At 49.2% G+C, this 14,836-nt stretch overlaps 1 protein-coding gene across 10 annotated transcripts in view; it reads left to right on the top strand.

Annotated features, from left to right (window-relative positions):
- The first annotated feature begins 227 nt into the window (after nucleotides 1-227).
- AMPD3 (adenosine monophosphate deaminase 3) overlaps nucleotides 228-14,836 on the top strand; it is a 57,993-nt gene continuing 43,384 nt past the window's right edge. For 2 of the 10 annotated variants that reach the window (XM_037728420.1, XM_017500286.1), the window contains exons 1-2: nucleotides 1,035-1,523; nucleotides 10,459-10,684. In XM_037728420.1, the coding sequence (XP_037584348.1) occupies nucleotides 1,502-1,523; nucleotides 10,459-10,684 (248 nt within the window). In that variant the 5' untranslated portion in view covers nucleotides 1,035-1,501. Of the gene's footprint in view, nucleotides 284-404; nucleotides 551-785; nucleotides 913-1,034; nucleotides 1,524-1,562; nucleotides 1,740-1,793; nucleotides 2,828-4,278; nucleotides 4,578-5,173; nucleotides 5,541-10,073; nucleotides 10,364-10,458; nucleotides 10,685-14,836 lie in introns of those variants that run through there. The other 8 variants (XM_037728417.1, XM_017500291.2, XM_037728418.1 and 5 more) reach the window with 8 other exon arrangements.

Here is a 14,836-nt window from a genome sequence, read left to right as displayed (position 1 = left end):
TCAATAAGACTGGAAACACAGAAGCAGGTTCTGGTGTTTTCCCGGGAAGCAATGAGGAGTTTGGGCTGGACAGCTTCTAGGAAGCTCTAGAGATGTTCCCTAGGCAGTTAGATTCCCATCTTCAGCAGCCCTGGGCCTTCTGGGGCTGGAGGTGAAGTTCAAGAGTCATCATCAGGCAGGAGGTTGTTAAAACCATGGGAGTGGCTGAGATGCCCAGAGCGGGCCTCAGAGTGGGAGATGGGGCTGGCACGGTGGGACCCTGGGGTGGGACCACAGAGATCAAGTACTGACATTAACTGAACTTACAAGAACACTTTCTGGTCTCATAAAGTATTAAACTAAGATTTATTTAAATCATTGTTTAAATGATTTAAACAATTTATCAGCCTCTGTGGCCTTATCAGCCAGGCCACAGAGGCTGATAAGCTGTAGGTACCCAAGTATGCGAAAAATTCGGAGGTGGGGGCCGCGGGTGCCAACTCTGGAAACTGTGCACTCCAAGCATTCCAGGAAGGAAGACGTGGTCAGCAGGCTCAGATGCTGGGAAGAGGTGAGCGAGGGAGGCTGCACGGCACCCGGTGGCTTTGGCAACTAGGAGGTCATTCGGGACTTTGAGGGGCGGGTGAAGGCAGAGCGCGGAGGGTTGGAGAGGGAGCGTGTGCGTGTGGTGGTGTGTGCGTGTATTGTGTGTGCGTGTGTGCATTTTGTGTGTGTGTGTGTGTGTGTGTGTGTGTGTGTAGGTGATCCAAGTGACCAGAAGGACGCCTGGAAGAGCGGATGGTTGGAGAGGGAGCGTGTGTGTGGGGTGTGTGTGTGTGTGTGTGTGTGTGTGTGTGTGTGTTTAGGGATCCAAGTGACCAGAAGGACGCCTGGAAGAAAACCGATGCTTGCGGGCTGCTGCAGCTACAGGAGGTAAGTCACTTGTGCGGGGCCGAGACCCCCAGAGTCTCGTCCCGGGAAAAGTTCTGCGGGGAGGGGAGGACGTCGGGCCAGCCTGGGTGGCTGTGTGGGAGCCGGCGGGGCCAGCGCAGTTGAGGTCCGTGGAGCCCGGCTGGCATCTGCCCCGGGCTGCGGCGCGGGCCCTGCGGAGCCCAGGCGGCGGCGGGCGCTTCCGGCCAAGGGCCCTGGCGGCAGCCGCGCCCCTGCTGCTCTCAAGTTTCGCGTTGGCCGCGCGGCCTGGGCGCTTCAGGTAGCTGCTGGCAGGCCCGCGCCCCTCGGCTCTCTCCGCTTCGCGCCCAGGTAGGGCACCGACGGGGGCTGCGCGCGGCTGGCCGGCTGCCTCGCTGCGGAGCAGCCCCCCACACCCCCCGCGGGGCCCACCGGGTCGGGGCTCCGCAGCGCTGCGCCCTCGGAACGCCCGGCCCCCGCGCCTGCTGCGGGTCGCAGCCAGGCCCAGCCCCGGCCCTGGCTGGTCTCAGTGTCTGGCAGCCCCTCTCCGCCCTGCCCAGCGCGTCACCTTTGCTCCAGCCCTGCGGCCGGGGCGCCCCCTTCGGACCGCGGCATGGCCCTGTCCTCCGAACCCGGTGAGTGCGCGCGAGGCTGCGCTGCTGACCTTGGGCTAGCCCTGCGGACCCTGCGGCCCAGGCGGGAATCAGCAGCGCCCTGGGATCTGAACCGTGGCTCTCGCCTCCCGGCTTCCCTGCTCGCAGAGGCCTTGGCGCCAACCCCGGGCTCGTCCCTTGCCCAGTCTCCTGTCCCTGCCCCTGCCCCTGCGGTGGCCCGGGCTCCAGCGGCCTCAGGTGAGCCGGCAGCATCCCAATTCCCTGGCGGCCTAGAATGGAATCGCAAGGTTTCGAGAAATGAAGGGACCTGGGACTTTCTGCCCCTTAAGCGCCTGGGCAAGTTTCTAGGTGCTTGAGGACTGGCCAAATGTGAGCGGCGGAGGTGGACTTCTACCTGGAGGCTGGGGATGGATGGACTGGATGATAGGGTGATGAGGTACTTTAAGTTCTTCATCCTTACCTCTTTGGCTCTCTCCCGGCAAGGGAGGTGTACAGCCTTGGGCTCCGGCAGTCTCCTTTCTGCCCTTGATCTTCTGGTAGCTGCTTTGCCAGCAGAGCTGCTAATGGCTGGTCTAGGTTGGCAGAGGTCCCTGGGGAGAGTTTTGAGAGGCCTTGGAGTAGGAGAGGCTTGCTAACTAGAGTATCATTTCCCCAAACTGTATGTGGCTGAAAGCTTGACGGCGACACATTAGCAAAGGAACTGGGTGAAAGAAAGCAGGCAGCACAAGGAGGGATTTTAGCATGGTCTTGAGCACTTGTTGGCTTTCCTTCTGGATGTGGTGACCAACATTTGGCCATCTTCATGGAAAAGCTGCCTGCAGCTGGAACCCGCAAAGGAGAAGTTCTTTGCCTGGCTGTGCAGCATCAATGCGGAGTGTTAGTGGAGCCATTGAGCCAGGCAGACAAAGCCTCTGTCACTTCGCACCTCTGGAAGTGTTGACAGCAGGTCTGGAGTAGTTGGCCTGGCCTGGCTGCAGCTCCATGGGGCCTGGCTTGCTCTGAAGATGATGGTATGGGGCTTCCCTCTGTAGGAATAATGACACCTGCATGGGTGGTTGCTGGGAGACTCTGACATCTCAGCTCCATCCTTAGCTCAGCCTGAGTCTTCTAAGGTTCTCCTAGCTCTCAGCTGGGTCAAGAAGTTCTTTAAGAGATGAGGCTTGTTTTTTCTCCCTTACACTAGCTGGACCACTCTTCAAATGGTCTCAAAATCAATCTCAGCTCTTGACAATGTCATGGGCAGACAACATGTAGCCTTTGGATTAACAGGGAGATACCCTTTCTCCTCTAAATCTGCTCATTGGCCTCCATGATTCTTCCACCAGGTAAAATCATCTCTTAGTTCTTCTGTATTCTGGTTGCGTATCTAGGACAACAGACAATTGCTTTAGGCTTTTGATTTGTAAGGAACTGACTGGGGCATGGGAGGCTGAGCTCATGGCTGGAGTCCTGGCTGCGCACAGTCACTGACAAGTACCATTCGTAGGGGAGAATGATGTTCCTCCTTCTGATCTGGCTTCACATTTAAATATATTTTCCTTCTTCCTGCACCCAGATAATAAAAACTTGGAAGAGTGCCAGGCACATGATGGTGCTCAATAAATAAGGCTGAATAAAAGGATTCAGTGTCTGGATGAAATTTCATTTTCATTTTCCCAGTTGTACTCTCTCGGATCTGATATCATAGTGATGATAACAATGATGTTGGCAGATCATACTTATAAAGCACATACACTGTGCCAGGTATCATTCTAAACACTTTATGTATGCTTGTTGTCATGGCAACTTTGAGATTGGCTTTTTATTATCCTCATTTCATAGGGAATAAAACTGAGCCACAGAAAATTTATTTAAGTTGCCTAAGGTCATGCAACTTGGTCATTGTTACAACCTGTGACTTCTTAGTGGAGTTGCTACTGGTTTCTGTCTGGACCTGATGCAATGGGTCTCACACGTGTAGCTGGGCTCCAGGAAAGCAGCTGTCTCTAAGTTGGAAAATGAAGACTCAAAGTGGAAGGTGTTTCCCAAAGCCCATGCCATGAGATATTAATAGGTGTGTTTTTCCTATGACAGCAGTTCTAGGCTGGTCAAATAAGTGTGTTGGGTTAAACAAAGTTAAGCAGCTTTCTTCACTACAGGACTTCTCAGGTGTTGAATCTGCTAGTAGAAATTGTGCATGAATACTCATAAGGGACTATAGGATGCAGTGTTTTCCAAGCCTTCTGACCTTTCATGTTCTGCAGACTGCACTTTGAAAAATGCTTATTTAGACTAAGGCTAGCTGGGATCTGATTAAAGGTGCAGAATAGAATTCTCTGAATGTGTTGGACTTAAATCCTTGGGCTGGAATCCTCCCATTGCAGTCCCTACTCTACCTCCCCCTTCCTCAAAACACTAGCAGAAAAAAATCATTTGCCCCTCTTCCTTCTGGAATAATAGTACTATGGGCTTGGATTTTTTTTCTCGTGCTGTAAGTTCATTTAATTATTTATGAATAAGTATTACTCTCCCTCTAGGTTGCTTGTAGACTGCTGATTGCACTGTTTATGAAACAGCTGTGAAGACAGGTGGGTCATAATCTCTGGGTAGCTAAAGCCCAACAGCAGCCTGAGGATCATGTGTCAACCCTGTAATACTGCTCTGTGCACACAGGAATTATGATGTGGGCTCAGCAAGGCACAACCTCACGATTGGGCATGAGGAGGTGACTCAGGCCCAAGTCAGGGTTACAGCTAGCCTCCTGGTAAACAACTGACCCATCCTTCCTGGGCTCCTCTCCCCAGGATTTCAACAGCACCACAGAAATAGCCATTTTGCTCACGGTTATTTCCCAGACCCACACGATTTATCTAAGTCACTGGGAGGCCGTGTTTCTGTTCCAAGCCTTCCCACTCTCCTAAAGGGCAGATGAAGATCAGAGCTTTGCACCCTGTGATGCCATTTTAATCAACCCTGCTTGGTTTTAGAGGACTGCTCCTGTGGGTCACTTAAGGCAGGCTCCACCTTCCCCAGGAGGAGTGGCAGAATCCAGCCAGCGCTCGGAGCTGGAGGCCCACGTGGGAGCCGCCAGCGGCTGTAAGTAGGGGAGGGTTTGGGGTAGGCTCTGGTGGGTCAGTTGGGGTGTACTCCTTTTCTTTGTGTGTGGTTGGGGGGGGTTCTGGTAAAGCTTGTCAGGCTTCGCAGCCACCTGTGATGTGGGCTTCTTTCAGGGAAGAAAGGAAGGAGTGGGATGGGGCTGTCAGCTTTTCATCCTAGCCTGCCCCTTCTGCTGTCTGCCTCTGAGCTGAGGCAGTTCCCTCTCCCTGAGTCTCTGTCCTTCCCTGGGAAAGGTAGAAGCAGTTCATGGTCCTTCCCTTCCAGAGGAGGAGGAGAGCGAGGGGATTGTATTAGCAACTGGGATTGAAGCTTTCCCTGCCAGTTCTGGGGTGCGCTAGGGAGAGTTGCCTTAGGGGGTGCTTTCTGAGAAGAGGCAGAGTGGGCTGTGCCTGAGACAAATCCCCTTGATAAAATGAACCCAGTTGCCAGGCCAGGCCTGAAGTGGGTTTGGAACGGAAGCAGCAAAGGTGATGGTATCGCTCGTTGCTACTCAGCTTTCAGGAGGAGGCTGGGCGTTAGAGGGAGGCTGTGCCTTATCTCCTGCAGCTGGGTAGGATGGCTGAGTTTACTGTTGTAATGTGGAAGCCGCCGCCTTAGTTTCTTCTCGTGAGAGCTGTGAAGAGGGCCAGGACGCTGTATTCAGGATACCAAAGCCATTTTGCCTTGGATAACTGGCATTACCTGGGGACTTCAGGGCTCCTGGAAATTTTCCACTTGTATTTCATATTCGCGGAAGAATTTCCAGCCCAGGCTTTTCCTGCTCTGGTTCACTGCTGCTCGCAGATATGCAAAACAGAGACCTCCCACCACAGCCAGCAGACAGAACCCAGCCAGCTGTAGGCACACACTGACTCAGCTCAGCCTCCTGGGCGGCAGGCAGCACCTGGCCCGGGTGCATCGCTTGTGTGGCATCCTCAGAACCAGTCATGGAGCCGGGCTCAGGTCTGTGTCGGGGCTTCTGTCAGGGGAGACTGGCAAAAGTAGGAACCAGCTTCCTTTGTGTAAGAAGGGGATTTCAGTGGCACTGAGCTTCCTTTCTGGAGGAGCTGTGGCACCATGAAAAGTTACTGTTTGTTGAAACTGGCAGTGTTTTAGAACTTTCTAACTTTGGGACACTTCTTCAAGCTCATCGGAGCGTGTCGCATGTGACAGTGAGATAAGCTGTATCACTGGCTGACTGATGCCGGTGAATTCACAGTTAAGCCTCCCAAGCCTGCTGGCTTCAGCTGACAAATGATTGGAAGCCAGGCATGAACAGGCAGCTGTAGCTGTAGCTCTGCTTGGTGTCTGTAGAGTGGGCTTTCCTTGGCATGCCTGGCCTGGCAGGTTTCTGGAGGGTCTGAAAGGAGACACACTGGAGGGACGGGTTGGCAGGTGGGAGATGTCTGCCAAGAACATCCAGAAGGCAGCAGATGTGTGAGCAGCTACTAACGCTCACAGCAACCTAAGTGGGTTACTTGCTCCATACTAAGTTATAGAATGAATTCTTCTGTTGTTGTTGTTTCTTGCTTTGTTTTTTTGTTTTGTTTTGTTTTGTTTTGTTTTGTTTTTGAGACAAGGTCTTGCTCTGTTACCCAGGCTGGAGTACAGTGGTACCATCATGACTTACTGCAGCCTCCACTGCCAGGGCTCAAGCAATCCTCCCGCCTCAGCCTTCCAAATAGCTGGGACTGCAGGTGTGCACCACCATGCCTGGCTATTTTTAAATATTTTTTGTAGAGACAAGGTTCTAACGTGTTGCCCAAGCTGATCTGGAACTCCTGGCCTCAAGTGATCCTTCCTTTTTGGCCTCCCAAAATGCTTGGATTATAGGCATGAGCCACTGTGCCTGGCCTTGGAATGAATTCTCTACCAACTATTTGAGACACTGGTAGTAGTTCTGCAGAAGATTTATATGGGTTCTGTAAAACAAAAAGCGTTCTGTATGGTAATACAACTCTGATCCTGGAGTTTTTAATGAGCCTTGTGAATGTGAGTTGAGGGGCTGTGGAATGCAGCATCTCCCAATAACTGACCACAGGACCTGTTTTACCAGCAACAGGTATCAATTTCTTATGGCATCCAGTTTGGGAAAGGTAGATTTGGGAAAGCTAAAGAGAAAGGAAGATCTTTTATAGAAAGCTGTGTCCTGAAAAGTATGTTTAGTTGACTGGAGCAAGCTAAAAATGCTTTGTATGCTGGGTGTGATGGCTCACATCCATAATCCTAGCACTCTGGGAAGCCAAAGTGGGCAGATCACTTGAGGCCAGGAGTTTGAGACCAGCCTAGCCAACATGGTGAAACCACATCTCTACTGAAAATACAAAAATTAGCTGGGCGTGGTCGTGTGTGCCTGTGGTCCCAGCTACTCGGGAAGCTGAGGTGGGAGGATCACCCAAGCCTGTGAGGTTGAGGCTGCAGTAAGCTGTGATTGTGCCACTGCACTCCAGCCTGGACAACAGAGACCCTGTCTCAAAAAAAAAAAAAAAAATGCTTCATAAACAGACATGGCAGGATCTGGCATAAGAGCCCTCAGACATCAAGGACTTCCCTCCCACTCAAATACCCATCACTGAGGGAGCCTGGTGGGGGGTGTCTGGGTCATCAGGCCTGTGTGTGTCTGTGGGCGCAGAGGAGGTAGGAGGGTGCTGGTGCTGGTAAACGGCTTCTGTCCAGGGTAGGAGCTAACGCAAAATAGGTCTCAATGATGAAACTCCAAACCTGGCCTCTCACTCCTGTGGGTTAGGTGAGAGGGAGCCTTAATTGCCAAAACCTGCCAGAAAAGTAAGTTTGATTTGTTTTATTTTTCTCTTTTTTCATGGAGTCTTAAGTCTACTCATTTTCTTTCTATTCTCTTTGTATTTGCTCAAAATGGCATTATAATAGCATTCATCATCAAAATAAAATATCCTCTTACACACAGGCAGCCCTGCCATCTGCTCATTTTGAGTGTGTAAATCTCTTGCAGGCCTTGTCCATAAAGGGTTGCATTTTCCTATCTCTGTAAATAAAGCATGGGTATAATTTTATGTATTAATTTTTTCATTTACTGTGTTTTTGTGTTTAAAAATGTGATTGCACCATCCTCATAATTATAATTCTGATTGCTTAACATCTTATTTCAAGTGAGTATGCTCTAATTTGGGCATTTTAAAGCTATTTGTGTAAAGAGTGTAGGTAAATATCCTCGTGCTTTTCATTTCTGAGATTCCTTTTTTTAAAGAAATTTCTAGAAGTGAAGTTGCTCAGTCAAATGGTGTGTTGCTTTATGGCATTCGTGGCCTTTTGCCTGGGCCTGTTTGATGTCTTCCGAGATGTGAGGTTTTGGGACAGTGCCCTTGACTTACGGCCTTGGAATAAGGGGGAGGTGACGATCCAGCTTTGTTTCAGCCTGATGGAGCCCCCTGGGTCTGGTTCTTTGTGCTGTTCCAGGCTTTCTCTCCCTTGCCACCTTCTCTGATCGCCTCCAGCTTCCCTGCTGTCTGCTATCAAGACATGGAAATCTCTACAGTCAGCTTTGTTCCTCTTCCTCTTTTCAGAGGCCAGGACTTGCTGCCTTGGTGTCTGCTCCCCAGACAGTTATGTGCTGAGAGGCTCTTCCCCACTGGCTCCCTTCCACTCCCCTCATCAGGGAGACGCAGGTCCTTGGGTCTCAGAATTAAGGGAGCCGCAGACTTCGCTCTGACTGCCTGTTACTAGCCTGCTTTCCTCCTTCCTGTCTGTGTCATGACTTAGCCCCACATGCCACTCAGAGCCGAAAGCCCTCCTCGGGCACCGGAAATCTCTCTGTACCTAGAATTATGCCACTTAGAGCTGAGAGGGCCTTAGAGACCACTTAGTTCAATTCCTTTATCTCACAGATGAGAACATTGTGAGGCCGGAGAATGACTGTCCCAAGATGGCCCAGCGCGTTCCCCTCTCCTGTAGCTGCACTTCTCCCTGCCAGACGGCAGCAGGGCTCTGTCTCACCTCCATCCTTTTCTGTCTGATCCACAAAACCGCTTCTCCCTTTAAACCAATCTTAAAGAAACTGTGGTCATAGATAGACAGGAAACTTCTCTTCCAGAGCTGTTCCCAGTGAGGGTGGCTTGTTGAAAAGGGTGCAGTGTTCCATCCATTCCACAGATGTTATACTGGGGACTGTAGGGAGCCCCTGTTCAGACACCTACATGGACGAAGAGAAGCAGCACAGCATGGTGGGTAAGGGCACAGACGCAGGAACCAGGTGCCTGGGTTCAGATCCCTGAGCTGAGAATCAGAGAGGAAAGGGATGGGGGAGAAAGGCTGAGAATAGCATGAATCTCTGCTAATTTATTAAAAGTGTGACCCTGGGCATGTTAGCTCTCTATGCCATCATTTTCTCATCTGTCAAATGGAATAATAAGATTAGCTGAGTTAATAAGTGTGAAGTTCTTTGCAGATATATATATATATATATTTTTTTTTTAATTGAGACGAGATCTCACCCTGTCTCCCAGGCTGGAGTGTAGTAGCGTGTTTGTGGCTCATTGCAGCCTCAACCTCCCTGGCTCAAGAGATCCTCCTGCCTCAGTCTCCCTAGTAGCTGGGATTACAGGCATGCATCACCATACGTGGCTAATGTTCTCATTTCTTTTAGAGATGAGGTTTTGCCGTGTTGTCCAGGCTGGTCTCAAACTTCTAGGCTCAAGCAGTCCTCTTGCCTTAACCTCCTAAAGTGCTAGGATTACAGGGGTGAGCTACCACACCTGACCTCGGAGCATACATTTTTTTGTTGTTTTTGAGGCAGAGTCCTACTCTGTCACCCAGGCTGGAGTGCAGTGGTGCAATGTTGGCTCACTGCAACCTCTGCCCCCCGGGTTCAAGCGATTCTCTTGCCTCAGCCTCCCAAACAGCTGGAATTACACGTGCCCACCACCACGCCCAGTTAATTTTTTTGTATTTTTAGTAGAGATGGGGTTTCACCATGTTGGCCAGGATGGTCTTGAACTCCTGACCTCAGGTGATCTGCCCGTCTTGGTCTCCCAAAGTGCTGGGATTACAGGTGCGAGCCACCATGTCCAGCCAGAGTGTACATATTAAGTGCTATATAAGTTATTGCAAAAAAAGGAAAGAAATAAGAAAATGGAGACATCAACCAAGCAAGAATGAAACCCAACCAATCAAGCAGGTGATTGAGGTCAGTGGCTGTTAGTAAAGAACCAGTATGTGAGGAGGTAGATATCAAGAGCTGCTTTTGGGGAGTGAGCTTTCAGCTGGGTAAAGAATGTTCCTGTCCTAAAACCTTTGTTTTATTTGCTGTGTCTCGTAGAGGGTTCCAGGGGGTTTGGAACTGCAATTGCAGATTCTTTCTCTTCAGCAAAAGGTCTTGGCTTTATGTCATTAAGAATGCAGCTTTGGCTTTCCCAGGGTTCTGCTGTAATCTTGTGGGACCTTAGCTGTTAAAGCCTCTGGGCTTTAGGCTTTTCCTCTGTGAAGTGGGGGAGTGAGGTTTGATTATTGTTGCAGCTATAACAGTATCATTGTCTGGAGGAAGGAGAGCTGAACTCTCTCTTGCCCCTTCTCAAGCATGGAAACAAAGTCAGGAGGCCAGGGCTGCCAGTGTGCTGCAGATTCCCTGAGTTTGGAAAAATGGAAGCTCACCTAGTTAAACAGTTTATTCTTTGAATTTTGAACACTTGCTTTCTCCTGACACGTAAGTGGCCCCATGTGCTTCACATCCAGTTACTTATTGAGCTAATTTTGAAATTGGCATGCTGGGTTTTGTCTGGGGAATTCCTAAGTAGACAGCTGGCCCCAAGTACCAGGTGGGCCTGGCTTTCCCTTCAGTGCCTTCTCAGAGATGCTGGAGACTCAGGGCATCTGCAATTCATGAAGTTAATACTTGTCCTTCCTTTGCTAGCCGAGATGCCGCGCCAGTTTCCCAAGCTGAACATCTCTGAAGTGGACGAGCAAGTCCGGCTCCTGGCTGAGAAGGTGTTTGCTAAAGTGCTCCGAGAAGAGGACAGCAAAGATGCCCTGTCCCTGTTCACTGTCCCAGAGGACTGCCCCATTGGGCAAAAGGAAGCCAAGGAGAGAGAGCTACAGAAGGAGCTGGCGGAGCAGAAGTCTGTGGAGACCGCAAAAAGGTGTGTTCCCAAGGCTTGGCATTCGTGTACACAGAGTCTTGCAGACCCAGGCAGGCTGCGGGTGTGTGTCCTAAGATAAGGCACCTCATGGGGACTGGTATGTCCCTGGAGCTGTGTTGGTTTCTTAACCAAGACCACTTAACTCACCTCTTACTTATTGAGGGATGCCTCAGTACCTCTGTTGCATTGAAAAGATCAAAACCCACTTCATCTGCTACTGTTTTAATAACAAACGCTACGCAAAAATATACACTATTTCCAAACAGCATTTCTCTTTTCTTTTTGGAAATTTGAGGATTTCTTAGAAGACATCAATTGAAGTTCTTTTAATCATTTGACAAGAATTTTGCATTGCTAATGAACACAGCTTACTATTTGCCGGTGCTGTGCTGGGACTGGAGATGTTATAATGAACAAGATAGATAGAGTCCCTGGGTCTAGACAATAATTAAGTAACTGGAAAAATTAATTTAAAAATTACAAGTTATGATAAGTGCTGTATCAATCAGGGTCCAACCAGAAAATCAGAAACCAATGAAGTGTTAGACTTTTAATGCGGGGAATCGGTTACACAGGTGGTAGAGAGCTGAGAAGCCAAATAGGGGAGAGAGAGGCAGCTTGGAGATTAGACACAGTAGGGAGCAGCTACCACCTAGGACAGGAGAGACAAGGTGGGGTCACCCTGGAGAAGGGGGAACTGTGATGGCCTTTCTAGTGGAAACTGGAGCCAAGTGGGAGAGGTGGCAGCTACAGACATGCCTCCCAAGGCAGAGATGGGGGGAGGCAATACCTAACTTGACCCTTCCTGCACCTTCCAGGTTCCTCCAATGTCTATGGGCCAAACCTAGCCAGAATCCTGCTGGCACACTTGGGAAACACAGGAGAGGATGAGGAATGGTTCTGAAGGCAAACGGCCTCAGGAGTGGCACAAGTGCTATGAAAGAGATGAATAAGGAGGAGATGGGGTTGGGGGAGAAAAAGAGGGGGAAAGAAAATCCTTTTTTAGACAGGGAAGTCAGGGAAGGTCTCTCCAAGGAGGTGACATCTTAGCTAATGCTTCAGGGTCTAAAGGAGCCAGCTATGCGGCCTTCCAGGTAAAAGTCAGCTAGGGCAAAGGCCCCCCGACTCTCTTCCAGGAGGCCCATGTGGTTAGAGGTCTGTTAAAGGAAGAAGTGCTGTGACCAGGGCTGGAAGACTTTTGGGGCCCAGATCAGACAGGCCTTGTGCTGCCTGATAAGAAGTTGGGATTGGAGTCTAAGTGTAATGAGAAGCCCTTATCCTTTCAGTTTATCTCACCCCAGCTGTATCTAGTTTTCCACCTGCCCAGGACCCTGAAGACATCAATATTTGACATGTAGATCTTTGAGCCCTCTCTGACCTAGTTTGTGATCAGACTAGATACTGCCTCAGTGTAAAGGCAAGCCTTCTCCTTTCTTGGTAGTATAGAAGCTCAGCATTTCCTTAACTCATTTAGAAAGAAGTAAAAAGTTGACTACTGGTGTAAAGGCAAGAACAGAGCTTCACTGCTTATAAGATGCTTTCCTTCCTTGAAAGGACTGTGAGCCCATAAAGGCAGGTGCCGCTGGTAACCTCTGAGTGCCAGTCTTGTGCTGGATGGGATGGAGTGGCCCCAGCCCCAGCAGTGTGCCCATCCTTGGAGGGTCAAGAAGAGTATGACTGTAGAGACCCATATTCACACTCCATGGGTGGAACAGAAGGACTGACTTCATCAACTGAATGGTCTGCAGGACCTTCTGTGTGTTATGCATTGAGCATTTGAGACCCCTAACAATGAGAGGAAAAGGAATCCTGGCATGTTTTTATTCCCAAGAACAATAAGTTTCTGGGACCAGTTTCCACTACAGAGTGGCACTGGGCCTGAGATCTGCTGCAGAGACTGTGCTCTTCTCAATGGCCAGACTCAGGGCAAAATGGAAGATTTCTTACTCTAAGTCTGAATGGTGCTCTGTGGTTTCCAGAAATTCCCCTGCAAACTTCTCTCCAAAAACCCTGTTGTGTCCTTGCCTAGGCTGTGGTGTCTTAGTTTGCGTCTGTCTGCGCCATTTGACTAGATGCTCCTTGAGGACTGGATCCAGTGTGGACCTTAGTTGGTGGGCAGTGGGTATGCGGCTGAGGAAGACATCCCACCTCCCCATTGCCACCAGGGACACCACATCAGGGTAGCTGCAACTTGTTGGACCCCCCTCTGTGTTCTGCCACTCACTGGCATGCTCTGTGATCTTGGACAAATTGGGAAATCTCTTTGGGCCTCAGCTTCGTCCTTATCTATAAAGTGGAGATGATAACAGCTACCTTCATGGGGTATTGTGAGGAATGAGGGACTCCACAGGTGAAAGGCTTAGGATGGCGTTGGGTTACAGTGTACCCCAAGTAAATGTAAGTGATGTCTCTGACTTCCTGTTGCTGAGACAGGCAGCCACAGCAGCTCCTGCCACTGAGTGCCTGCTGTGGACTAAATACTGATCTGTGTAGGTTGCATTCATCCTTTCATTCTCACATCAAGCTTATCAAGTGGATATTCTTAGTATTCTGATTTTGCAGATTAAGAAACTAAGGCTCAGAGAAGTCACATTTACTTTCACAAAGACACATAATGAGTAAATGACAGAGCAGGAACCAGAGCCCACATCTTTTGAATCTAGACCCCACAATTCAACCAGGAGGATATTCTCTCTTTAGGCAGGGGTGCGGTCTTTGGCTCTCTGGTCTGTAGACCCTGGAATGACACTAGGTCCTGCCCCCTAGCATGTAATTGCTGCTTCAGAGTGAAATGGAGGGAAGCGGGCCAAAGCTCCCGCTCTGTCCATTGGCTTCTTTCCTGAAAGAAAGCCTGGTCCCTGGACTGTCAGAAGCCCCAGCATTCTCTTCTGGGGTCTGTGCACACCCAGTTTTGTCTTTCAGTTTCTCTGCTCACTAGAGGTGCCTTTATATGTAAATGTTCAAAAGTTAACATTTTCATGGAGGACACCCTCTCCCCTGTGCCCTCTCCATCTGTGGCACCTCCCATCTCATCTCCTATTTATTCTTACTTTACACAGAGTTCTCTAACATGGCTATCTTGTTTCCTATCCTTTGGCAGATTTAAAGAAGCAAATTAGAAGTAGGGAGAGGGGCTTCAAGAGGCAGTGTCATAGGTGATTGTGGTGATTATAAGCCTGGGCTTTGGGGTCAGACCTGTTACGTTCAAGTGGCACCCCTGTCACTTACTACTGAATGGCCTTGGTCAAAGCTCTTGCCTGCCTGAGCTGGTTTCCTAAACTGCAAAATGAGAATAATAAAAGGACCTGCCTTGTGAGAATTAAATGAGCTGATACACAAAACATCCTTAGCACAGGGCTTGGAGCACCATTAATGGTCCTGTTTTGTTATTGTTGTTATTTGACAGTCAACAGGGAGAGAGGAAACAGTAATTATGAAAAGCAGTTACAAGAATTTGAAGCACAGTAGTTTAGGGATAAAACACCTCTGAGATCATGCCGGATAATACAATGATGATCCTGAGTCACTGAGAGAACTTTAAATTACGTTCAGCATGCGTTGAGGAGGAAAGCAGGAATTATATATATATGTATATTTTAAGAAGCCAGACCCAAATCGTTTTTTTAAAAATTAGGATATAGAGGGGACAAACTTTGTTAGCTGAAAAACTTGGTTACCTAGAACAGCCATTCCCCTAGAATGTTTTGAGTGAAATTGAGAAACACATATGCGTTATAAATTGAGCATAGTACAGCTAAAGTGTTGCTGAGTCACTTTATTTTATGAAATGTGTTACAATAAGAATGGGCAACTTTTAAAAAAGTCAGGGTCATTGACATAGGAGCTTCATTTGAAACAGTCAATTTATCCTCTTTTAAAGTCAATCTATCCCCTTTTAAAGTTAGGTAGAGATTGGGCTGGGTGTGGTGGCCTGTAATCCTAGTACTTTGGGAAGCCAAGATGGGCAGATCACCTGAGGTCAGGAGTTGGAGACTAGCCTGGCTAACATGGGGAAACCTTGTCTCTAGTAAAAATATAAAAATTAGCTGGGTGTGGTGGCGCACTCCTGTTATTCCAGCAACTTGGAGGCTGAGGCAGGAAAATCACTTGAACCTGAGAGGCAAAGCTTATAGTGAGCTGAGATTGCACCAC

Source organism: Cebus imitator, unplaced genomic scaffold, assembly GCF_001604975.1.
Source record: "Cebus imitator isolate Cc_AM_T3 unplaced genomic scaffold, Cebus_imitator-1.0 Scaffold265, whole genome shotgun sequence".
Classification (NCBI taxonomy): domain Eukaryota; kingdom Metazoa; phylum Chordata; class Mammalia; order Primates; family Cebidae; genus Cebus; species Cebus imitator.
This window is presented reverse-complemented; position numbering and strand designations above follow the sequence as displayed.